Raw genomic sequence first — 27,635 nt, forward strand, 5'->3', positions numbered from 1 at the left:
TGCCATACACTGTTCTAGGTACCAGAGATACCTACAAAAAAGACTGACATTACATTCTAACAGGGCAAATAGATAATAAACAAGTAGACTAATAAATTCAAATAGTAAGGGCTATAAAGACAATAAGATACAGCGAAAGAAAAGGAGCAAGAGAACATTGGCAGAGGCAAATATAAAGCATTTATTATTACTGACAACACTAAAAACTCCTGAGATGACTTCTCCAAACGTAAGGCTTCTCTGCATATAACTGACAATTCTTTTTCCCCACTCAGTATTTTCAAGAATTTAAAGGAAGGCTCTTTGAGGGCAGGGATCATGGTATTCATTCACTCAGTCTAAAACTAGGTTCCTGGCGCTAGATGAGGTGCTTGAAACATAAAGGTGAATAAAACAGTCACAGCCTTCAAGGAGGTCTCGGTCTACTAAAGAACCCGGTATTGTCCATAATGGAACTCAGAGCCTGTGGAGAAGATATTAGGAGTAAGGTAAGTGTTAAAAACTGAGAAATACAAGGAACATTCCAGATGGGAATCTAACTCAAAACTGGGAACACCAAGGAAGGCTTCCTGAAGGATCAGGAGAAGTTGGTCAAAAAAAAAAGTGGGAAGGAGGAGAAAGAGCAAAAGAATACAAAAAGTTTATAAAAGCCTAAAGAATGTACAGGTAAACAGCAGCTTTATAAACCATCTAAAGACTTTTGGAATCTGTCAGTGAGTTGTTTCATCCCCTACCTGAAAAATTAAAAATACAGACAGACTATATGAAGCAATAGTTTTTAAGATATAGGACATCAAGTAAGGAAGAGTGATCCTTGAGTGACGGGAAACAAATGAGATCAAGCCTTATGATTGTTTCAGCTTGTCGTCCTGAGAGTTTCCATGCTGTAGCACGCCAAAGGGGAATCCAGATATAGCCCAGCAAACCCAAGTTGAAGAGACATCGCTGAGAGTCCAGGGAGACCAAGAATACTAAAGTTCACAGGAAAGAATACCAGAATGGAGACAGCTGCACAAAGGATGAACTCCAGAAATCTGCTGAAGGACCTCTCAAGTATCTAGCACAGTACTGATAAGCACAGGCCAAGAGAGTGGGCAAGAACCACCTGAAATGATGAGATACTCACACAGAGCATAGAATAGTGCCTGTTCCCACCAGCCAAGCTGGAAAACTTCATAATTCATGGAGCACTAGGTAGAGGATGCAAAAGGAGCTAGCCTCTATTGAGGTAGCCCAAAACTAAACCCAGCTCAGATCCTACCTAACGAATCCTAAAAGCAATACCCGAAAGGATCAAGCTAATTCAAAGTAATGTAACTGCAACCCAGAACAAAACTCAAGAGTATTTATAAAAATAACAATAATATCCAGTACCCAACAAGGTAAAATTCATAATATTTGGAATTAAATAAAAAATTACCAGGCATGATTCCATTTACATAAAACTATGAAAATGAAAACTAACCAATAGTGACTGAAAAAAAATCTGTGGTTGCCTGGGGATCGGGAGAAAGAAAAATGTCCATTGGTCTATCTTGCATTTAGGATGGATCTTTTCCTGGCATCATTTTGTAATATAATATCATATACAGGTCATTTAGAAAATATTTGGTTCACTGATTTTAAAGATCTTACAAATAAATGTTAACATATTTCATTATACAATATCAAAAAGTCAAATACATAACCATCAGTAAATATCATCAGAAAAATCTTTAAATATCAGAAAACTGCTAAGCTCACAGTGGTATACACAATTTTTCAAATTTCTGATTTTTCAATTGAAAGCTCAAATTTTATCAGGCTCACTTTATTTTCGAGAATTACCATAGTTAGTCTGTCAGTTATTCTTTCAAGTAGAAACAATGTTCTGTGAAAAAAGTGGCTAGTTCGGCTCACAATCCAAACAATCCTACAAGTGCTTTTCCTCAAGACAGCTATCCTACTCCTGAATGCGAAAGTGTTTTACAAAAACTACTTTATTCTTCTCACAGAATGTTAACAATCTCAAAGGTGAAGATTTAATAAAATTAGTACTTTTTACTGCTTTGTCAAGGACTTAAGTGTAACTGGCTTTTCTTAACTGTACATTAACGACAGTAAAGAAAATTTGCACCATCAATGCAAATATCAAAGACAGTGGGGAGAAAAATAAACAGTAAGTAACATTTTAATATCACTATGAAAATACTTCTGACCTCACAGACTACCCGGAAAAAAATCTCAGGAATCTCCAGCGCTCCCTGGACTATTCCTTGAGAACTGATGCCCTAAGGACACTGAAAGAACTTTAGGAAGTGGAGTGCACAAACACTAGAATATAAAAGAGGAAAAAAACTTTCAGATCTCGTCCTAGTCCAATTCTCTAATTTTATAAATGAGGAAACGGGGCACAAAGAGCATAGGTTTACCATCTCAAACAGTAGCAGACATGTGATAGCACTTAGGACTTCTGAGTTGTTTTCTACTCTTCTTTGATTATACTATTCTTCCTCTTTTTCAAAAATGGATTTAGCAAATTCCACATTTTCCTTCTTTAAACTGAAGAATGGCATAAATACATACATTTTGTGGAGAAAGGGAGTTTATCTCTCCTAATGGAGAGTTGAGTTTTGTGGTCTTTCCTGAAGCAACATTTGCATCCAAATTGTGAAACTCCTTTTCTAAACAATGACGTTTTCTAATCTGTAAATATAGAACCAAAATGAAGTTTATTGTAACTGAAGTTTGATGAAGCTAGTTGCTCTCAAAGATCAGAATAGCTATAATGCGTGTTTTCAGCATTAAAAAAAAAGACTATTTCTCACTGGCAACAATTAAAAAGTTTCTAAAAACAAACAGGCGCCTTATTATAAGACTTAAATAAAACAGAATACAGTAATACCTCTCCAATTCTGACCAAAATAGCTTTAATTAGCAATGTGTCAAAACTATAGTATTGTAAAATGATCTTCCCATACAATAGTCCCACCATATGGACACAAAGAATAGTATTATGGCAAAGTTCAATTACATATCTAATTGGAAAATAAAAGTAAATAAAAGAGGAAACCTTATTCTAAATTGAAAAACAAACACAGAATAAAAAATTTAAATGTAAATATTCCTTATTTCCTACATTATAGAATAAACTACTTGATTACTATTATTATATTACTTACTAAATATTTGATAATCTACATTGTATTTGACTAAATTTCTTGTATAAATACCACTGTTTTTTTTCCAAACTATCTATGCCCTTTCATATTTGCCAAAATCTATTTACTTAAATCATAAAGGGGAAAAAAAAGCATTTCTACTGATAATTCCATTAAAAGAAATGACAGACAATGAAGTCAGGGAATAAACGGTATATGTTGAGCCCTACCTCACAACATCCAACTCTACGTACATATTTCAGGGGAAAAATAAACTTCTAAAGATACACACTTCATTTGTAATTGGTGCTTCTCCAAACAGAAAAATAGAAAAAGGATTCATTCTATTTCTAAAAACAAGGTTTAATTATGGAAGTTAATAAAGATTGTAAATAGAACAGATAAACTACATAAAAATGCAAACACCTTTTGAGTATATTCAATTAAAAATATACAACCATCTACAAATGACATGCTAATTAACTAATAATCTTTTTTATTTGTAACTGTCTATTAAAGTCCATCCTGCCTGCCTCAATGCCATGAACTCTATGAGAAAACACTGTATTCACCTTTGAAAAGCACATTTCATTTAAAATTTCTAGTAATTTAGGTCCTTCAATAATTTTTAGAAATAAACATATTTTATAATGTATTGGTATTAAAAACTCAATAAATAAGAGTTAAACCTTGTCATCACATTAAAACTATCAATATCAAAAGTATCTATGGCCTAAATATTCATATGAGAGGTATACTGCCCAAAAGAAAATGCCATTATTAGATTAAAAAAAAAGAGGAGTTAAAAAGTACAAGATAGCTCTATTACTGATGCATGCCTTAAGTAAATATTTTATTGTCAAATTCCTTATATATAAGAAAATACCATTCAGTTTCACTTTAATGACATGCTACTATGAATAATCTATTATAACAAACTCCTTTGTAATGAATAACTATATAAAATGAAATTATAATAATATACCATCTAATTTACATCTGACACTACCCAAATAATCTCTACAAATGCCAGTGAAAATTTGATTGATACTTGACTACCTTGTTCAGCTATAGCTAACTGGATTACTTCACTGCCAATATACTGTTTACCTGCTGTGTAGTTTCTAACGGTCGAATTCTTTTCTTCTCCACTTGAAAATCATTTTCATCTCTGTACATGGATGCCTGTTTCTTAGCAGACAGCTTTGCAGCCAGTGTAGTTTTTACAGGAGAGTCTTATATAAGAAGTCATAAAAAATTAATATAAATAACTTACATTTAGGTAATGTTTCTAGAAAAAACTGGAATCAAGATGTAAGACTTTAATCTGTAAAAATACTGAATCACTATGCTGTACACCCAAAACTAATATAATATTGTAAATAAACTATGCTCGATTTTAAAAAAGATGTTAAGACTTATTTCTAAAAACTTCATAAGATACTTTAAAACAGGAAATGCTAAACATGTTTAAAAGCACTTATTTACCACTCAATTTACTTTAACAAAACAGCAAACATTTTGAGAAATATGCTTTCAAGAGGGAAGTCCATAAATGGTCCTGGGAAAACTGGACAGCCACATGTTAAAAAATGAAATTAGAACATTCTTTAACATCATACACAAAAATAAACTCAAAATGGATTAAAGATCTAAACTTAAGACCAGATACTATAAAACTCTTAGAGGAAAACATAGGCAGAACACTCTTTGACATAAATCGCAGCAATATCTTTTTTTGATCCCTCTCCCAGAGTAATGGAAATAAAAACAAAAATTAAAAAATGGGACCTAATTAAACTCAAAAGCTTTTGCACAGCAAAGGGAACCATAAATAAAACAAAAAGACAACCCACAGAATAGGAGAAAATATTTGCAAATGATGCAACCTACAAGGGGTTAATCTCTAAAATTTACCAACAGCTAATTTCTCAATATCAAAAAAACAAACAACCCCATCAAAAAATGGGCTGAAGACCTAAATAGACATTTCTCCAAAGAAGACATACAGATGACTGATAAACACATGAAAAGATGCTAAACATCACTAATTATCAGAGAAATGCAAATTAAAACTACAATGACAGTCCAATGGTTAGGACTCCAAGCTCTCACTGCCAAGGGCTCCGCTTCAATCCCTGATTGGGGAATTAAAAGCCCACAAGCCCAATGGGGTGGGAAAAAAAAAAAAAAACCACTACAATGAGATATCACCTCACACCAGTCAAAATGGCAAAATGGCCATCATCAAAAAAGTCTACAAAGAATAAACATATGCATACCAAGAGGGGAAAGCAGGGGAAGGGGGAGGTTGGGGTGGAATGAATTGGGAGATTGGGATTGCTATATATACATTACTAATAAGAAAAAAAATATCAAATTGTACACTTTAAATATATGCAATTTATTGTATGTCAGTTGTGTCTCAAAAGTTCTTGGAAAAAAAAAAGTCTACAAGCAATAAATGCTGGAGAGGATGTAGAGAAAAAGGGAAACCTCCTACAATGTTGGTGGGAATGTAAACTGGTACAGCCACTGTGGAGAACTATATGGAGGTTCCTTAAGAAACTAAAAACAGAGCTACCATATGATCTAGCAATCCCACTCCTGGGCATATATCTGGAGAAAAACATGGTTCAAAAGGATATGTGCACCCCAATGTTCATTGCAGTGCTGTTTACAATAGCCAAAATATGGAAGCAATCTAAATGTCCATCTGCAGATGAATGGATAAAGAAGATGTGGTACATATACACAATGGAATATTACTCAGCCATTAAAAAGAATGAAATAATGCCATTTGCAGCAACATGGATGGACCTGGAGATTATCATACTAAGTGAAGTAAGTAAGACAGAGAAAGACAAATATCATATGATATCACTTATATGCAGAATATAAAGAAAAAATAATACAGATGAACTTATTTACAAAACAGAAACAGACTCACTGACCTAGAGAAGGAATTTATGGCTACCAGGGGGGTAGAGTGGAGGGGTGAGGGATAGAATAGGAGTTTGGAATTGACAGGTACACTCTGCTATATTTAAAATAGATAACCAACAAGGACCTACTGCATAGCACAGGGAACTCAACTCAATACTCTGTAATAATCTAAATGGGAAAAGAATTTGAAAAAGGATACATGTGTATATACAACTGAATCGCTTTGCTGTACACCTGAAACTAACACAACAGTGTTAACCAACTATACTCCAATATAAAATAAAAAAAATTTTTTTTAATAAATAAAACAAAATATCTAAATAGTTGGGGGGCTTTTTGTTTTTGTTTTTTAAATATTTATTTATATGACTGTGCCAGGTCTTAGCTGTGGCATATGGGATTTTTTAGTTGAGGCATGTGAACGCTTAGTTGTGGCATGAGCGATCTAGTTCCCTGACCAGGGATCGAACCCAGGCCCCCAGCATTGGGAGCACAGAGTCCTAGCCAATGGACCACCAGGGAAGTCCCTAAATAGCTTTTTAAAAAAAGAGAAAAGTCCAGTTTTGACTTTCAATAGGTTTGTGCTTTTGTAGACCACTTAAATAACGTGCTTTAAAAAATATAACTGTTTAAGAATTCTCTCAAAAAATTTTCATCTCTATAAAAATTTTTCTTTACAGTGCCTTAATGTTCCTTTTCTACTAAATTTCTCAATGATCTTTAGGCTTAAAAATATAGTAGAATTAAGCTCCCCAAATCTGCCTTTTAATCCCACAATCCTGAAAGCTCAGTCTCAAGGTTATCAGTAACATCTTAATCACCAACTATTATCCCCATTTTATAAATGTGAATACTAGGTTTTAAAAGAATTCAAGTAACATGGTCACATCACATAACTAGAAAAAGGCAGAGCCTGGATGTGACTAACTTCTGCTGCCTGATTCCAAAATCCATACGCATAACCTCTAGGCATACAGCCAAACATAACACTCTGTCTTCTTGGAACATAACAAATGCATTACCTTTTGCTTTAATATCTGTAACACTGTTCTTAACTATTCCTATACATTGGTTTCTCCCTTTCCCTAAACGTGAGCATTCTTAAAAGTACCTTCCTTACTCGCTGCTCTCCTCTACACATTCACTCCACTCGCAGGGCTTGAATTCATTTAACAAGCATTTATTATATTGTGTCCATAAAATTCCAGACACATGGAAAACAATGAAGAAAAAAGTTCCTGGGCTTAAAGGATTTACAGACTATTAGGGGGAAGGAAAAGCCCTATAAGCAGGTCCAATATCGTTTTCAAAAAACTAATCTGAGTCTGCTCAAACACAGAAGAGAATCCACGCCACAGAGCATTGGTTTTCAAGCTTTTTCTGAGGAGGACTATATTTTTTTAAAGAAATATTGCTTAGGATTTCTAAAATAGGACGAAAGACCTCGAACTTCTCTGATCCACTATCCCCTTCTCCCTTTAAGCTATGTTTCTTCCTAAGACTTTTAGGAACATAGTTTGAAAACCATTACGTTCTAAAATCCTAATAGTTTTGCCTTTCATACCTAGGTCTTTAATCTGCCTAGAATGAATTTTTGTGTATGGAGTAAAACAGGGCTCCAATTTCAATTTTTTCCTCATGGATATTTAACAGTCACAGTACCACTTATGGAAAAGTCCCTCTTGTGCCCTCTGCTCTATACAAGCACTTCTATAAAAAATCAAGTTTCTGCATACATGTAGAATGGAATTGGGCTCTCTATTGTTTTCCACTATGCTAATACCAAACTGTTTTAACTATTATAGCTATACATATATGTGACAAATCAAAATATTTCACAGAACAAGTCCTCTCACCTTGACCTGCTTTTTGAAAACTGTCTTAGCTATTCTTAGTCCTTTGCATTTCCATACATATTTGAGAAAAGACACGTAATTTTGAGCTCTACAATTTCCTGGCAAATTAATAAAATAACCACAAACAAATCTAGATCAGTGGTTCTCAACTAGGGCAATTTTAACAACCCCACCCTATACCCCAGGGACATCAGGACATTAGGCAATGTCTGGAGACATTTTTGGTTGTCACAAGATGGGGAGGTGGTGCATACTACTGGCATCTAGTGGACTGAGGCCTGGGAGAGGCTTCTAAACATCCCACAATGCACAGGACAGACTCTACAATAAAGAATTATCCTATTCAAAAAGGTAATAGTGCCAGTGTTGAGAAATCCTACCCAAATAAATGAAGGGGCAAATTGGTATGGGCCCATTAAAGGGTAGGGAACATCTACCAAAAACAATAATCTAGTTTTAGAGAAACTGAACTGCCATGTGCCAAATAAGACTAACCCCAATGCATGAGAAAAAAAAATCATATTATCTGCATATACAAAAAGGCTTATCTTCCTGTACTTTATAGAAGCTTACCAAAGGAGTTAAACTCTCTACAATACAAAGTTACAAAGAAATGAGATATATTCAGAATATATTAAAAACAATAACAACCACCAATCCTGGAAATCAGTAAGAAACAACCCAACAGAAAAATGGGCAAACAACCTGAAAAGGCATTTCACTAAAGGGGATACTCAAATGACCAATAAGCATAATAAAAGATGCTCAACATCTTTAGTTACCAGAGAGATATCAATTAAAATTCATGAGAACATCACACAGGCACCATGACTAAAATTTAAAAACACTCAATATCAAGTGCTGACAAGAATGCTAAACAATATAACTTCCATATACTACTAGATGTAGAGTGGGGGATGCATAAATTGGTTCAACCATTTGTGGAAAATGTTGGCAGTATCTACTATAGCTTAACATATGCATACACTATGACTAGCAATTCCACTCCTAGATATATATCTAATAGAATATGTTTACCTATCTGTACCAGAATGAACAAGAATGCTCATAATAGCTGAAATAATAAATTATGGTATATACCTTCTTATATACCATAAAATACAGCAATAAGAACTACTGCTATATGTAGCAGTACAACGTACTACTACTGCAATAACTACTGAACTACTACTACTGCAACAACACAAATGAATCTCAGAAATACACTAAAAGTTGACAGACAAGCGTACAGACATTAAATTAAAAAAGATATTTTACTTTATGAAAATTCATCAAGCTATACACATAGAATTTGTGTGTTTTTCTGTATTTAGGTTATATATTTTTAAAGAATTTACTTAAAAATGTAAAGAGAGTATCAGAATACAACCCAGATTTACCCCATCTGATCCTTGAAGAGACTACTCTAAACAACTCTAACTCACAATTATATTAAAATTTAAGTTGTGTACATATTGAAAACTGATTTTTACAAAGGCACAAAGGCAATGCAGCAGATAAAGAGTAGCCTTTTCAATAAATGGTGCTGAACAATTAGATATTCATGTGCAAAATGAACTTGGATCCACACCTCACATCATATACAAAAATTAACTTAGACTTAAAAGTAAAGCCTAAAACTATAATTGATTAAAAAAAAGAAACTTGTACTCAAAAATATATAAAGAACTCTCAAAACTTAAAAAGAAAAAACTAATAAAGAGGCAAAAGATTTCAACAGACATTTCATCAAAGAAGATATACAAATGGCTAATAAACACATGAAAAGATGCTCAACATCACAAGTCATTAAGGAAATGCAAACTAAAAGATATCATTGTAAGCTTATTAGAATGGCTAAAAAGATTTACCATAACAAGTGCTGACAATGATGCAGAGAAATGGGAACTCTCATATGCTGCTGGTAGGAATGTAAAATGGCATAACTACTTTGGGAAACAGTTTTGAAGTTTCTTAAAAAGTTAAACATAAGTGATCCAGTCATTATTACACTCTTAGGTATTTACCCAGAAAAGTGAAAGCACATGTCCACAACAACAACAACTTATACACAAATGTTCAAGCAGCTTTATTTGTAACAGCCCAAAACTAGAAACAACTCAAATATACATCAGCAGGTGACTGGATAAACAATCTGCAGTATGTCCATGCAACAGAATATTACTCAGCAATAAAAAAGAACTAACTGTTGATACATGCAACATGGATGAATTTCAAAAGAATTATGTTAAGTGAAAGAAGCTAGGCAAAATAAGTGTACAAACTGTATTACTTCATTTATATAAACTCTAGAAAATGCAAACTAATCTATAGTGACAGAAAACACTCAGTGGTTGTTTGGGGAGGGTGAATTATAAAGAGGTGGAAAGGAGGAATAACAAAGGGGCCTGAGAAAACTTTTGAGGATGATTGACATATTCACTATCTTGATGCTAGTGAAAGTTTCAGGGAAATACTCTTATGTCAAAACTTATCAAAATGTACCATTTAAATATATAAAGTTTGATATGTCAAGAATATTTCAATAAAGACGCCTTAAAAAAATACAAGTTGTACATAAATATTACAAGCCACAGTTCTTATATTAATAATTAGCTCAAAATCAATTCCATTCATTCATACAACAAATATTTATCTAGCTCCTACTATATGTCAGGCACTCCTGGATATGCAATGGTGAGCAAACTGACACAACCCCTGACTTCATGCAGTATAGAGTCTGCTAGGGAAAGCAGAGATTAATAAAAGATGCACACAGACACATAGATAATACGAACTGTAACAAGTGCTATAAAGGAGAAGTACACAGGGAGATGACAGAATGTAATAGGGAAACCAAATCTAGTCTGACAGAAAGATCAGTATGGCTGCCTTAAAGAAGTGATGTTTAACCTGAGAGCTAAAGGAAGAGCAGGATAACAAGTTGAAGATGGAATTTTCCTCAGAACAGAATAAGCAAAGGCTCTGGAGGCAGGAGAAAACATGATCCTTTGAAGGAACGGAAAGAAAGCCACAAATGTTAAGGGTCAAAACATGTGTAGACAACACTATTAGTCACCTCTCCAGCATCTATTTCACTTCCTCTTCCTCATTCCTAACAGAATCACACTTTAGTTCAAGCAGCTACCATCCTCCACACAGTCATGTGCTTTAGAGGAAGACGACTCCATCCTTGATTTTAGGAAGTGGGTACTGTTTTGCCTTAAGCCAATCATGGCAACCTCTTTTCTCCCTGCCAGTGATCAGTTAAGGAATGGCATGAGTGAAAGCAGGAAAGGAGTTATTACATGGTCTAAACAAGAGATGGCAGTTTGGACTAGATAGGTATTGATGGAGATAGAGGTTTGCATGGAGGCATACGAAAGAGCAAAGTGTACAGGATGTCTCCTAGGTTTCTGGCTTAGACAAGTAATGGTCAACCTTTACCATATAGTCAAAGCAGAAGAAATATTCTTTAAATTAATAACCGTACGTTATTGATAATATATTTCTCTTAAATAAATCTAGTAAGAACTATTTAAGGATCATACTTGAAGCACACCTGATTCTCATATAGGATACTGGTCTCAGAAGTTCAGGTAAACTTATCAAGAATGAATGAGGCTAGGGGGACTTCCCTGGTGGTCCAGTGGGAAGACTCCGAGTTCCCAACACAGGGGGCCTGGGTTCAATTCCCAGGCAGACAACTAGAGCCCACGTACATGCCACAACTAAGAAGCCCACATGCCACAACTAAGATCCCACATCCCACAAGTAAAAAGATCCTGCATGCTGCAACGAAGACCCCATGTGCCACAACTAAGACCCAGCGCAGCCAAAACAAATAAATAAATATTAAAAAAAAGAAAATGAATGAGGCTAATTAGATTTTGTCTTACACTACAAATCAAAATGTTTTATAAAATTCTAACATATAATTAACAATACTGCCTACAAATAATATCAATTTCTGAATATCAGTTATTTAGCCTTGCCTTCTTCAAACAGGATTTAAGCTAGCAAGATGTGTGAATCAATTAAAAGTGAGGCCAAGAATAAAACAGTGCAAAGATTTCTGACCACTCTATGCATTATTCAAAATAATTTCAAAGAAATTAGGTGGAAATACATAGCCAATTATGCTAACCAAATTTATCCACATTAGGTCTCATAACAGCAATAATTAAGACCCCTATTACAGATACCAACAGACCCAGGCAAAATATAAACTACCTTGAGAAGTTGACAAAGTGCCATTTCTTTCAGAAGGTGGTGTACTTGGACTGTTGAAATGATATGAAGTTCCCTGGTTCACATCATTCTTTGTAAAATTCTTTGAATGGCAGGTACAATAACACGACAGTGGTACTTCAGCTTTTTTACTTAAGCCTTCATCCACTGGCTTCCCTAAAAATGAAATAACCTGTATTTATAATATTTCTAATTAAAAAAACAGTAATCTTCCTCTGCAGCTAGGGTGTGCAACCACCCTATTTTTTGCCCAGGATTTGTCCAGGACTGGGAGGTTTCCCAGGATTCAGAATTTCAGTTCTAAAACTGGGAAAGTACCTGACAAATGTGGACAAGTTTATCACCCAATTTGCAGCATCAAATTAGGACAGGAGAGAAACACTTATGCCAGAAACATTTATAGAGAAGTTATCAACAATTTACATAATTTACAAAAATCTAATAATAGTCAAAGATTAAAAATGTAACAAAGGCACAACCACTCCAGTATTCATTTGTACTGAGATATATTAAAATACCAAGTATGCCTATATTCTTAATTACTTATATTCATAATTACTTCTATTTCCTTAAAAGAATTTGAAAATTCAATATGTTAAATAATAATGTAAACACATAAGGATTAAATCATTCCCACATTATACTTCTATTTCAAAAAACATGTTTCATGATATCATTTCTGATATATGTATCAAAATACATTTTAAAGTCAATACTCAAATTAAATAAAATGGGTAATTTTCAATGCTTGAATACAAAATTGTAATAGTTCTACATGTTTGCCTACATTGCATAAATATACAATTCAGATATAAAAAAGCTGAATAATTTATTTTACTGTCTATAAATAGTACTGACATTATTTTCCCATTTGCACTACATAAATACTAACTTTATCTTCCAGAGTCTCCCATTAAAAATTTATTAATAGATAATCTCATTTTCCCCAAAGATAAACATCAGTAATAAACAAAATGGATAACCAAAAGCTTATAAATATTTATTTTTTATTTTTAATAGTCTTACCAGTAGCACAAATACGTCTTTTCAAAAAACATATATATGTATATATACACACACATACATTCATACACAAACACATCCACGGTTAACTTTAAATTCCAATACTTTAGGTCAAAGCCATCTAATTATGTAACTAAAATGTATCCATTATCATATTTCAGATTCATTCTTTATATTAGACAGTCTTTCACAAAAGTACATGTTAATAAACATTTGTGAGCAAATAAAGCAATGGGAAATAATATGAATTCATAAAAGTAATATTACAATAAACTTCTGCTTATCTGGCATCCAAACAAGTAGAAAGATCAACTAGAATTTTTCTTTTTTATGTATCCCATTACCTAATGTTGTGAGATAAGCAACTATATTAAAGGATTTACTCAAAAAAAGCAATTATTTGTATTGATATATGCTACATAATCATAACGGCCCTATCTCTTGCATCTCTTACATACAAATTATCATCTAATTATTTTCATAATTGTTATTAAAATTAGCATCCCAAGATTCTTACACATACTCTGAATCATCAAATAAAGGACTATTTCATGTTTAAAATTATTTTAGGATTAACTGAACATATTTTGCTATAAAGATATATAACTGATTATAAAGAAATATCTTAAAAGAGAATATTTAAATTGGTTAGAAAATGGCTAATTGAGTAAAAAGTACCTTATTAGATTTTTTTTTTTCAATAAGCAACCTGAAGATATCAACCAACTACTTACCACTAAAAGATTGTTGCCATGCTAAAGCAGAACAAAGTAAGGCTAAGCTTTTCCCACTCCCTGTGGGGCTCTCCAGCAAACAATGTTGCTTACTATTTAATCCTCTGACAATCTATGGACACAAAAACAATTTTAAAAAAAAAATCAATAAACAACTGACTTCACTGAAGTCTCTCTTCATACAACAACAAGAAGTAAAGTTGCATGCACTTCAGGGAACATAGCAATAGCAGACAGAACTATATAATTAAGTTAAATCTAGACTTTATTCCTTTATATCTCTCCCTAAAATTATGTTAGCCTTAAACCATATCAAGCACAAAAGAAATGAAAAGCAGGCCCAGAATTGTGGAATGTTAGCTCGTCTGGGTCTGCCGGCGTAATAAACCTGAGTTCTCCAAAAAAAAAAAAAAAAAAGAAATGAAAAGCAATTTGTGCCTTACTTATGCAAGAATCATCATTTTTATAAAACTATGATACACTAATATCTTGATGAAAACTTAATGAGGGATACTGTTGGTGGGAGTGTTACAACCACTTTGTACAGAAATTAAAAATTTCTAGTAAAGGTGACAATACCCAACTCCAGCAATCCAGTCCTAGATAAACACCCAAAACCTTTTCCAAAAGAATGCAAGGAAACATGTACAAAAACGTTCATAGCAGCATTGCTTATAACTGCAAAATAATGCAAACAACTTAAATGTCTATCAAGAGGAAAATGGGGAAATAAAACTCTAGTATATCCATACAATGGAATACTATACATCAATGAAAATGGGTTGTTAATCAATGGGGCTACATCTTAAAAATAATGTTAGACAAGGGAACAAGGTTGCGAGGAAAGGAGGGCTTGGTGTGCTACCACCACTTCTTCTGCCTTCAGTGTCTGCACCTTCCACAGAGCTTCTAACAGCACTACGTTGGGCCAGGGTAATTTGGAGGTTCACAACCTCCATGGTCCATAGGAGCCACTAAGAGGAGGATCCAGGGAGAAATTACCATTTTCAGTGGAAAACAAGTGGTGATTACTAGTTACAATGACTTTGTACTTTGGATCTGGATTTGTTTCACCTTTCTTTATAGTAAGACACCAAACACTTAAAAAATAATCCATGAAATGGATGAGGGGAATCTTCAAGATGGTGGAGAAGTAACATGTGGAGATCACTTTCCTCCCCACAAAAACATCAAAAATACATCTACGTGTGGAACAATGCCTAAAGAATACCTATTGCACACTGGCAGAAGACTTCAGACTTCCAAAAAGGCAAGAAAATCTCCACATAACTGGGTAGGGCAAAAGAAAGAAGAATAAAAAAAAAAAGGAGACAAAGGAATAGAGATGGGACCTGCGCCCCTGGGAGGGAGCTGTGAAGGAGGAAAAGTTTCCACACACTAGGAAGCCCCATCACTGGCAGGAACAGGGAGAGGGAGAGCTTTGGAGTTTCAGAGGGAACCACAGCAACAGGGGTGCAGAGGGCAAAGCTGAGAGAATCCCACACAGAGGATCTGTGCCAACTCCCCAGCCTGAGATGCTTGCCTGCCCACTGGGGTGGGGGGTGGGGGGATTGGTGCTGAGGCTCAGGTTTGGAGGTCAGACCCCAGAGAGAGGACTGGGGTTGGAATCTAAAGAAACTAGAGAAAAAAGAACAAAAACAAAAACAAAAAAACCAAAGTTAGTAGAAGGAGAGAAATTGTAAGGATTAGAGCAGAAATAAATGAAATAAAAACAAAGAAAAATAGCAAAGATCAATAAAACTAAAAGCTGGTTTTTAAGAAGACAAACAAAATTGATAAATGTTTAGCAAGACTCATCAAGAAAGAGGGAGAGGACTCAAATCAATAAAATTAGAAATGAAAAAAGTTACAACTTCTCCACAGAAATACAAAGGATCATAAGACACTATTACAAGAACTATATGCCAATAAAATGGACAACCTGGAAGAAATGGACAAATTCCTAGAAAGGTATAACCTTCCAAGGCTAAACCAGGAAGAAACAGAAAATATGAACAGACCAATCACAAGTAAGGAAATTGAAACTGTGATTAAAAATCTTCCAACAGACAAAAGTCCAGGACCAGATGGATCCAGAGGTGAATTCTGTCAAACACTTAGAAAAGAGATAACACCTATCCTTATCAAACTCTTCCAAAAAATTGCAGAGGGAGGAACACTCCCAAATTCATTCTACAAGCCCTTCATCATCCTGGTACAAAACCAGACAGATAGGGCTTCCTAGGTGGTGCAGTGGTTAAGAATCCGCCTGCCAAAGCAGGGGACACAGGTTCGATCCCTGCTCCAGGAAGATCCCACATGCCACGGAGCAACTAAGCCCGTGTGCCAAAACAAACAAACAAACAAACAAACAAAACCAGACAGATATCACAAAAAAAGAAAATTACAGACCAATATCACTGATGACTATAGATGCAAAAATCTTCCACAAAATACTAGCAAACAGAATGCAATAACACATTGAAAAGATCATACACCATGATGAAGTGGAATTTATCCCAAGGATGCAAGGATTCTTCAATATATGCAAATCAATCAATGTGATACACCATATTAACAAACTGAAGAATAAAAATCATACAATCATCTCAATAGATGCAGCAAAAACTTTTGACAAAATTCAACATCCATTTATAATAAAAACTCTCCAAAAAGTGGGCACAGAGGGAACCTACCTCAACATAATAAAGGACATATACAACAAACGCACAGCAAACATCAGTCTCAAGGGTGAAAAATTGAAAGCATTTCCTCTAAGATCAGGAACAGGAAAAGGATGTCCACTCTCACCAGTATTATTCAACGAAGTTTCAAAAGTCCTAGCTAAAGCTACCAGAGAAGAAAAAGAAATAAAAGGAATACAAACTGGAAAAAAGAAGTAAAACTGTCACTGTTCACAGATGACATGATACTATACATAGAAAATCCTAAAAAGGCCACCAGAAAACTATGAGCTAATCGATGAATTTGGTAAAGTTGCAGGATACAAAATTAACACACAGAAATCTCTTGCATTCCTATACACTAATAATGAAAGATCAGAAAGAGAAATTAAGGGAACAATCCCATTCACCACTGCAACAAAAAGAATAAAATACCTAGGAATAAACCTACCTAAGGAGGTAAAAGACCTATACTCAGAAAACTATAAGACACTGATGAAAGAAATCAAAGATGACACAAACAGATGGAGAGCTATACCCAGTTCTTGAATTGGAAGAATCAATATTGTGAAAATGCCTATACTACCCAGAGCAATCTACAGATTCAATGCAATCCCTATCAAATTACCAATGGCATTTTTCACAGAACTAGAACAAAAAATCTTAAAATTTGTATGGAGACATAAAAGACCCCAAATAGCCAAAGCAATCTTAAGGAAAAAAGAAAAAAAAACAAAAACAAAAACGGAGCTGGCAGAATCAGACTCCCTGACTTCAGACTATACTACAAAGCTACAGTAATCAAGACAGTATGGTACTGACATGAAAACAGAAGTATAGATCAATGGAGCAGGATAGAAAGCCCAGAGATAAACCCACGCACCTATGGTCACCTAATCTATGACAAAGGAGGCAAGAATATACAATGGAGAAAAGACAGCCTCTTCAATAAGTGGTGCTGGGAAAACTGGACAGCTACATGGAAAAGAATGAAATTAAAACACTACCTAACACCATATATAAAAATAAACTCAAAATGGATTAAAGACCTAAATGTAAGAGCAGACACTATAAAACTCTTAGACAAAAACACAGGAAGAACACTCTGACATAAATCACAGCAAGATCTTTTTTTACCCACCTCCTAGAGCAATGGGAATAAAAACAAAAATAAACAAATGGAACCTAATTAAACTTAAAAGCTTTTGCACAGCAAAGGAATAAACAAGATGAAAAGACAACCCTCAAAATGGGAAAAAATATTTGCAAACCAAGCAACGGACAAAGGATTAATCTCCAAAATATACAAACAGCTCATGCAGTTCAATTTCAAAAAAACAAACAACCCAATCAAAAAATGGGCAGAAGACCTAAGCAGACATTTCTCCACAGAAGACAACCAGATGGCCAAGAGGCACATGAAAAGATGCTCAACATAACTAATTATTAGAGAAATGCAAATCAAAACTATAATGAGGTATCACCAGTTAGAATGGCCATCATCAAAAAATCTAAAAACAATAAATGCTGGAGAGGATATGGAGAAAAGGGAACCCTCTTGCACTGTTGGTGGGAACGTAAACTGATACAGCCATTATGGGGAACAGTATGGAGGTTCCTTAAATAACTAAAAATAGCATTACCATATGACCCAGCAATCCCATTACTGGGCATATACCCAGAGAAAACCATAATTCAAAAAGACACATGTACCCCAATAGTCACTGCAGCACTATTTCCAATAGCCAGGTCATGAAAGCAACCTAAATGTCCATCAACAGACGAATGGATAAAGAAGATGTGGTACATATATACAACAGAATATTACTCAGCCATAAAAAGGAACAAAACTGAGTCATTTGTAAAGACATGGATGGACCCAAAGACTGTCATACAGAGTGAAGTAAATCAGAGAAACAAATATCATATATTAACACATATATGTGGAATCTAGAAAAAATGCTACAGATGAATCAGTTTGCAAGGTAGAAATAGAGACACAGACCTAGAGAACAAATGTATGGACACCAAGTGGGGGAAGGAGGGAGTGGGATGAATTGGGAGGTTGGGATTGACATATATACACTAATATCTATAAAACAGATAACTAATGAGAACCTGCTATACATAGCACAGGGAACTCTACTTCACTTTGCTGTACAGAAGAAACTAACACAACATTGTAAAATAACTATACCTCAATTTAAGAAAAAAAAAAAACACAAATGAAGAGCATTGTAAGAGGTGCAATCTCTCTGAAAAAAGGATCCAACTCTTGAACTCAACATACTAGATATGTTTATAAATAAACTTATGGCATAAATCCTTAAAAAATAATAATAAGAAGAATATTAATGTTAAGTAAAAAAAAAAAAAAAGTTCTCCAGAAAGATAAGTATAGTATCACATCATTGTGCAAAGTTTAAAAATATGTAAAGTATACTCTATATTGTTTATGGATACATACATATGCAATAAAAGTATAAAAACACAGCTAGGAAAGAAAAGTAACAAATTCAGGATATTAGTTACCTTGTTACTCATAAACAAGTTATAAAGTAAATATGGCAAAATATTAAGATTTAATAAAGCTGGTAAGTTGGTTTACTGAAGTTTGTATATTAATTTTCTATATGATTAAAATATCTCAAAAAATTACAGTGAAAAATGTAGTATTCTCTGTAAAAGACAGTAAATACTTTGTATTTCAAAGTAATTCAATAAAGTAAAGCAGTAATTCAGTAAACAGAAGTTCCAAATGAGCTGAGAACATTGTTCAGAACCTTCTCCTTTACCTCCTAATCATAGACATACACAGTTCAGCAGCAATCAGTATTATTTATCCAAAGGTTAGATGTTCTTCGATGAACCAAGAAAATATTTTCAATCCATTTACTATCTGAGAAAATGCAGTCACAGACTCAATGTATATTATGAATTATAAGCATCTGTATCTTAATAAAAACTTAAAATAACTGCTGAATAATACTTACAGAGTTCATCATAGCAAGCTGTGATGGATAAGCTTTACAAGGAAAATTAATCTTCACCCCACCAATTGTATATTCAGAAGACATCATGCTTTACTGTTTACTTCAGATTCCTAACTGCAACAGAAATGAAAGTCAATACTGAAACAAAGCCATTCAAAGAAAAACAGATACCTAACACTATGACAGAAGTCTAGAAATAAAAATCAGAATTAATAAATGTATAAACAAAACAAATGGAAGTAAAAAGATTTCCTACTCTTATAAATCACAGTGCTTAAAGAGCATGTCTTAAATCTAACAAATATGTATTTGCATCCCTATTTTGCCAAAGCTGTACACCAGGAGTTAGGAAGTAGGTTCTAGATCAGGTTCTGACAACAACTCAGATGCTACCCTGACCATGTCTCTTCACTTCTCTAGACTAAAATCCTTATCTGTAATAATCCCTAATTTAAAAATTGTTGCAAGGAAGAAAGCGCCTTGGCACATAGTAGGTGCTCAATTCTTACTTAAAGTTCCGTAGGATATAATTGAAAGAAGATGGGCTTTGAAGTAAGGCAAGTCTAAATTTGAATTCCACTGTGAATCACTTAACCTCAGAGAGCCTGTTTCTTCATCTGTGAAATGGAGATATCTAACTGATAGGGTTTTTATGAAAATTAGCCAGGCACTGAGTTAAGAATTAAATAAGGTATTGGGATTGCCATATATATATATACATTACTAATAAGAAAAAAATATCAAATTGTACACTTTAAATATATGCAGTTTATTGTATGTCAATTGTATCTCAATAAAAGTTCTTTAAAAAACAAAAACAAAGAATTAAATAAGGTAATGTACAGAATGTGCCTAAACTCCAGTATCTGATACAGAGGAAGTGATCTACTTTAATCACCACCTCCTCTAAACCACCCTTTCTTAACCTAGGATCCATAGAGGTAATTCAAAGACTGTGATCTCTTGATACTGCATGCAGAGTTTCTGTGCATGACTGCGTTTTTCTGAAGAGAAAATCCAAAAATTTCTCATTCCCAGAAATATATCCTAAGGAAATAACTGAAAATTGAGGGGAAATGATATACTGCTATCAATGAGAAAAATTACTTGCAATGGTGGGGGGGAAAAAGATAAATTCGATCTGGGGATGGAGAGATGGTTAAGATACCAGTTCAACAGATTATGAAGCCAATAACAACCTTTACCAAAGCTTAACATATCCCCAAAGAAGTTAAGAACCACTATTCTGTTATTTTCCAGTTCTAACATTTTGTGTTTCTCTGAAGCTCCGAGAATGAAATTTGGCGGAATCTCACCTAGTTACTCATAACCTAGAAACCAACCCACCCCCCCGCCCCAGTTGTGGCTACAGGCATCTCAAAATGGGGAAGGTTCCCCACACTCAGTAAAGAACAAACCAAGATCTGGCTCCCGCCGTCGCCCCCTCCCGCCCAGAGGGCCCGGGGCTAATAACAAGGCCTCTGTTCCAAGATGGTAAGTGCAGTGTCCTCCCTCCCCAGGTTTTCTTCCTCATATTCCCTCCTCCCTCGGCAAGTTGGGATGCCCGAGGCCCTGGTGATCCAGTCAACCCGATGGGCCTACAAGCCGAGTGGACGAAGGCAGAAGGCACCCTTCTGGCCGACTTCGCGCTCTTCACATGAGACAGACTTGCCCGCCCTGAGGAAAAAACCCAAACAACGCTGACTCGGCTCCGATTCACGCGAGAAAAGGAAGCTGAAAGGTGAGAGCAAACACAGCGGAGTCCTGGCAGAGAAGAAAGGTCCTAGCCTCTTTATCTTCCTCACCGCGCTGCGACTCCCGGCCCAGTCGCGGGCTCCCCTGCCGCTTTACCTTTTCTCCCCTTCAGCTCTCATCAGTCCCTTCCACAACACTCTTCGCAGACGAATTCCCGCCTCCCACCCCCCGCCTCCCAGCACCCAATCGCCGGGCGAGCTCAGACAACCAATCACCCGCCAAGACCAGAAACCAAGCAACCAATCCTGGCTCGAGGTCAGGGGGCGCGCACTCTGGCACCCAATGGAAGCCTCCGCCGTAAGAACGGACCCAAGCTACTTGGCGGCACCGGAAGGCGAACAGCGGGGGAGCGAAGAGCTCGGGTAGAGCCCAGGGTTTTAAAGGAAAAGTCTTCTCCGTTGCACTTTTCGAAAGCGGTGATTTAACCTGTGCCTCTCGTAAACTCTAAGTCTCACATTTAAGGTCTGTAGACCAACGGAGAGGAAACACCGTTAAACCGCGCCGAGTTCTCTCAGCATTCCTCAGGCGCACCCGATTCAAATTCCCGAACTTTCCGGAAGCCAGAATATAAAAAACACTGAGGCGGGAATTGCCAGACTGCTGAGCCAAACTGGGCGGAAAAGTTCGATGACAGCTGGCTACAGCGTCTCCTGATAGTCAAGGCTTTCCCAGATACCACATTCAACAAGAGAAATACGCTCGGGGTCTCCTTTAAGGATCGTCAGCCTTCTGTCGCTCCTAAGACCAGTTTATCATTTGCCAAGAATTTCCTCAAAGGTAGGGCGTTAACCATGATCTCGCCAAACTTGTTTGTTTTTAACTCTAGCGTAAACTTGGCTCAAATACTAGTGTCCCAAAAAAGCAAAACCTGAGACAGTTTCTCACATCCTGAGAAACCAGTGTGGGAGAGTGGTTTGCTGCCGGACGGAGCAGCAAAAGATGAGTTGATTTGTTTGCCTCACTTTCAGTTTTATTACATCTTCCCAAAATGACAAAACGTACAGTCATAAAAATAAATTCTACCCTTTAATTTAGTAATCTCAGGCTCAGAAATTTATCATAAAGTAATCTAAAAGGAAAAGTAGTAATACCTCAATTGATAATAGTGCCTATCCTATTCTGAAAAAAATCATAAATTTCCCAGTCTAGTAGTAATAAGGAGATGGTTGTATCAATTCAATCATTATGGAGCCGATAAAATAATTATAAAAACCAAACAATTTGCAAAAAACTTTCCATAAAAATATAGTGGAAAATTTAATTTTTTTTTAAATGAAGAAAAAAGCAGACTCCAAACTGGATATTATGGAAGTCCATTGTGTGAAAATAAATATGCATAAGCAAAGATGAAGGGAAAGTATAAAAAAAGGTAATTTACTGGTAAGACAGTGCTATGGAGGATAATTTATAAAAATAAATCCGTAAAAATACCTTCAAATTATTATTCTGCTTTTACACATTTTTTAAAACATCAAAATCTTCTAAGTAACTGCTCCCGGGTAAGTACTCTGATTTTTCTCTCCTTAATTCCTAAGGCTCTCAACTGACTCTCATCTTGTATTGCCCTTTGATGTATGTGGCATAACAAAAAGGGATACACACAAGCTCTGGAGCCAAACAGTCCTGGATTACAGTCCCTTGAACTCTTCCTTTCAGGTTAACAGTGGTGAAACGAAACACAAAAAATACATGTTCATTTGATAAAGAATATGAATGTTTATAAACCAATATTCAAAATAGTTGCACACATCTTTTTTCCACTTGAATAAAAAAAAATCACATTGTGACAAATTTTATAACCTTAACTTAAAATACATGAATATTAACATTTACTAATATATTTACACATTTTATTTACATCATCAACAAACCTGATGAAAAACAACATATTATTTTAACACAGCAGGTTTTGACTAGTCTTTGAAAATTGATCCAGGAATGTGCACTGCATTTACTTAGAAAACCTTTTCTGAACTCCTAGAGGTTACCTACTCACACAAAATATTCCAAAGCCTCAGTTTAAACAAAAGAAAACAAAACAGGAGCAGTTGTATTTAATTGTAAAAGATTACAAAACTGCCTTGTTTAAAAATATGAAAATTCTTATAGTTTGTTTTTCAGTGTACACTTTTTTTTGCATCAAAATTACTTAATTGAACTTTAAGCATCTAATAAAAGTTATAAATACTCTCATCTCTGATTCTGTGCACTTCATGATTCGAAACAGATACAAATTAGTTCTTATATAATACCCTTATGAGGTAGGGCCAGTAGTAATCCCATTTTACAAAGAAGGAAAATGAGATGTCACTATTTGCTAGTGAAAAGGCTGAAATTATATTTCTTTTCTTAAAAACCACACTTTCTTATTAGCCTGCCTTATTTCTTTTATAAGTGAAGAGGTCCGTTTCAAGTGCGGTGGGAAAGGGGGGTTCATTCCGGTATATCTCAGAAAGCAAAGAGAAGTACCTTCTACACTGGATACTTCATTAAGAAAAAAAATGAAGATTATGGACTATCTGAATGCATCTACCTAATCAATGGACATTACTAAAAAAGGACTGCAAAATCCTTCCACAACACAGTATTTTCCCCTTGTTAATTTTTCCTGAGGTCCAAACAGTATATATTTTCATACTTTAAAATCTTCTAGAATTATGATGTGAATTATAATCCTGATGACAAACCAAGAGCTCTTTAATCCAGTGGGTTTTATTGCTCTAAATTTTAATTAGATACCAATGTATTTCCCCCCTGACCATTATAAAAATAAACTTTAAAAAAACTAAATGAGACATCCTTTCAGTTTCTTCTCTGCACAAAGATGTTTCTGTAAACACTTTAAACCAGTATCTTAAAATTCCAAATTATTCAAGTATCTCTTTAAGCATATGGCTTCATATATTAGTAGAAATTGAAGCAAATATGTAAAATCTTAAAATCCTCATCTGTAATTCCATGAAAATCATTTACAAAAGGCTATTTGCCTTTTTTAAAGCCTTCTCCATACTGTTTCTTGAGAACTGGAATTCCACCTTGCATTACTATTACTTGCATTGCAAATTTTAGAGATTTCTATTTGGGTATCTAAACTCCTAATTTTTCCTGAATTCTCCCTTCCCTTTTTCTCCCTTTCATCATTGCATCACGGTACTCTGTTACTGGCTGACAGGTAAACACTAGGGCTACCCACAGACTTATTTTTATAAGAAATTAAATTAAAGGCATGGCAGTTTTTCTTCACTTCAAAGGCTTAATGCAAGGCCATATTCAGTTTTCAGTAATGAGTTTCTTAAATGTGCTCCCAAAAGAAAAAGAAAAGCTCAGCTGCTACAAAAAACATACCAGCAAAGTAGATCCAAAGAACTGCCAGTCAAATACAAGCAAGCATAATTCTCAAGAGAGTTCTAAATTGCATTCATGGTGAACTGAATCATTTTAGTGATTCCAAGACGTTACTGTTCCCATTCAGTTTAGTTGTTATAAGATGCAGATTCATGTTGGGTATATGCAGCAAACAGCTTCATTTTTTTGTTTTAAGTTTTTTTTTTTAAATTCCACTAACACTCATGTTTATTATTTCAATTATTGTGCTTTCGATACAATGACAGAGCTGTACATCAGGATCCATGCTTCCAGTGTCCCTAGGTCCATTTTTATAAGATGGATCTTTACAGATTCCAGACCATCCACTTGGTTTCTCCTTTATTTGTTGAAGACCTGAAAACATAAGGAAAAATAAATAAGTCAAGAAATGTGGAAAGGATTTGGGCCTTTCTGCTGGAGAGATTAAAACAACCCTTGAAAATAAGTTACTGCTTACGTGTAATAATTGGATCGATGTCTCTTGTCTGAGTGGCAACATCAGAGGCACAGACTTGCCCTATTTGGATCAGTAAAGACATAATATCCTCATACAGTGGAGGAAATGCTCGGCAAAAAGAGACCAAACTTGGCAGAGTTGGCATGAAAAAAGCATATCGCTTAGCCTGTGTTAAAACTGTTAAAAAGAAATGAAACAATTTTTCACTTTACAGATACAGATTCAACATACCTGGCCTATACAATATACTAAGCACCACACACTATGCTGAGGATACTAAGTTTTCTAAGACATGGCAGCCCCTGCCTTCAGGGAACTCACAATCTAATAGTCAGCTATCATCCAACATATAAATGCTTATATCCAAGCACTGTGATAGGTACATTATATGCATCGTTTCATTTAATTCTCACAATCTTATGAATGAAAAAAGTATTTCTCTGATACCTATTTAATATATGAGAAAACTCTTAAACCTTAGGGAGAGTAAGAAGCTTGTTCAACTCCAGTAAGCAGTGGAGTTGGAATAGAACTCAGGCAGTTTAAGTTCTTAACCACTACAAATAATTATAACATGAAATGAATACGATGGAAAGAAAAATGAATAGATTGTTATGGAAGCACTGAGAAAGAACATGAAGTTGACTAAGCCGTAACTTTTAAAGGTTGAATTATAGTTCCTATCTTTTAAAGTAGTTTATTTTCATACCATTTTACTTAACAGCCTGGAAGGTGGTTAATGTTAGGGTGTGTTTTAGAACTTAAGGAAACAACTAATATACTTACCTCTTATTTATACAGATGATTATATTTTTATGGAGCTCTAAGCATTTGTAATAAATTGTAACTTGTTTTCTATTGACATAATTCCATTCAGAGAGTAGACTTGATTTCTATTTACAAAATGTGGAATTCTTAGTATATTTACTATAAATCTAAATATAGTCATTCAAAAAATGAAAGATACAATTGGCCTACCTATTCATCTGCTCTACACTATACATCACATTTATCATAGGAAAATTTTCAAAAAGAATAACTCGAAAGACAGCATAAATTAAACTAGTAGTGACAGAAAACATGGTGTCACTAAATTCAGAAAAATATGTACTACTTTATGTTAGAAATTTTTGTTATTGATGTCAGTTGGCTACACACCTGTTAGCAAAGTTCCCATGACATTGACAGCTAAGCGAGCCACACTGAGTGACTTTGGTAACGCATACTGGATACACAAGTGAGAAAGCAACTGGATAGCAAATATCTGCAACACAAAATCCAAATATTACATGTTTCTGAAGAAGGTCTTTAAGTATTAAAAATTGTGAAGTGTTTTATATAACTAGCAAGATTAGAGGGAGATCAAAATTTTCCTAAAGTTCCAAAATGCTCATTACCTGTTTTTCAAGTTCTGGCTGTGCAATAAGTTCAGGTATGAAATCCAGACAGATGTGCATAGATGGAATACCTGCGACTGTCAGAGGCAAAAGTTCACATGGATAACCCTATCTCAACAAGAAAGGGGGAAAAAGTTAGAAATAAAATAACTATAAGTCAAATACAGATAAAAATATAAAGGAAGGTTTCACTTCCTTTACATAACAGTTGCTCAGAAGGCTACAATGCCCAACTTGTTTCCTGGCATTTCACCCCTCTGAGGCACTAAAATAGAGATGATTATATGAACACTTTATGAAATCAAATTTTAAAAATCTGGATTTTTCTCCATATTGCAAAGGACCATGATCATTTCCATGACCTCCAGTTTCTAAATGATTCCTATTAATTAGAACTTCAAAACTACCCCCCAAAATAAAGTTCAACCATAAAGCATCATTCTTTGAAACCAGACCTGAAAGTGAACAAGTTTAGCAATGTTGGGATCTGCAATGTACATTTGGTGCAACAGACAACAGATAAGGCACTGAACTTCTCGAAGGTTACAGAGCAAATTCTCTTCTCCTTCCTCCATTCCCTTATTTGGAGTGCTGGCAGTAATACCACTTTGAACATTCCTTAGCAAGCTGTCTGGATTGACACCCTTTGCCTTCTCCTCTTCAGTAGGTAAGCAAATCTCCAAGAGAATCTGGACAGCTGCACTATCCTACAAGCAAATAAAACAGTGAATTTAAGAAGGTTCTGAGAAGTTTGTTTGAAAACCAAATCTGATTTTGTTTTCACAAGATGTGATAAAAATAACTGTTTCTTTAAAAAACAAAAACAAAAAGCAAAGAGGTACTTCTAAGAGCAAAAGTGAACACCTATAAACCAGTGGTTCTCATCTTTTTTAGGGCCATGAACCCTTTTAAGAATCTGAAGAAAACTATATACCCTCTCAGTATAAAAATTAACATATGTAAACAAACATACGGCACAATTTTAGAGTGGTCACACATCTCTAAGGCAGATCCATGGACTCCAGTTTAAGAA

At 34.8% G+C, this 27,635-nt stretch overlaps 2 protein-coding genes across 12 annotated transcripts in view; both read right to left on the reverse strand.

Moving 5' to 3' along the window:
* BRIP1 (BRCA1 interacting helicase 1) overlaps positions 1-21,538 on the reverse strand; it is a 189,185-nt gene extending 167,647 nt beyond the window's left edge. The window contains exons 1-6 of one of the 6 annotated variants that reach the window (XM_057715253.1): positions 21,479-21,538; positions 19,628-19,741; positions 13,951-14,062; positions 12,176-12,349; positions 4,251-4,375; positions 2,566-2,685 (exon numbers count right to left, since the gene is read on the reverse strand). In XM_057715253.1, coding sequence (XP_057571236.1) covers positions 2,566-2,685; positions 4,251-4,375; positions 12,176-12,349; positions 13,951-14,062; positions 19,628-19,714 — 618 coding nt within the window. In that variant the 5' untranslated portion in view covers positions 19,715-19,741; positions 21,479-21,538. Of the gene's footprint in view, positions 1-2,565; positions 2,686-4,250; positions 4,376-12,175; positions 12,350-13,950; positions 14,063-19,627; positions 19,742-21,045; positions 21,299-21,432 lie in introns of those variants that run through there. The other 5 variants (XM_057715254.1, XM_057715255.1, XM_057715256.1 and 2 more) reach the window with 5 other exon arrangements.
* A 1,545-nt stretch (positions 21,539-23,083) lies between these two features.
* INTS2 (integrator complex subunit 2) overlaps positions 23,084-27,635 on the reverse strand; it is a 56,027-nt gene continuing 51,475 nt past the window's right edge. For 4 of the 6 annotated variants that reach the window (XM_057715480.1, XM_057715477.1, XM_057715482.1 and 1 more), the window contains exons 21-25: positions 27,058-27,309; positions 26,603-26,710; positions 26,364-26,469; positions 25,206-25,382; positions 23,084-25,102 (exon numbers count right to left, since the gene is read on the reverse strand). In XM_057715480.1, the coding sequence (XP_057571463.1) occupies positions 24,933-25,102; positions 25,206-25,382; positions 26,364-26,469; positions 26,603-26,710; positions 27,058-27,309 (813 nt within the window). In that variant the 3' untranslated portion in view covers positions 23,084-24,932. The remainder of the gene's footprint in view (positions 25,103-25,205; positions 25,383-26,363; positions 26,470-26,602; positions 26,711-27,057; positions 27,310-27,635) is intronic. The other 2 variants (XM_057715479.1, XM_057715481.1) reach the window with 2 other exon arrangements.

Source organism: Hippopotamus amphibius, chromosome 17 (genome assembly GCF_030028045.1).
Source record: "Hippopotamus amphibius kiboko isolate mHipAmp2 chromosome 17, mHipAmp2.hap2, whole genome shotgun sequence".
NCBI lineage: Eukaryota > Metazoa > Chordata > Mammalia > Artiodactyla > Hippopotamidae > Hippopotamus > Hippopotamus amphibius.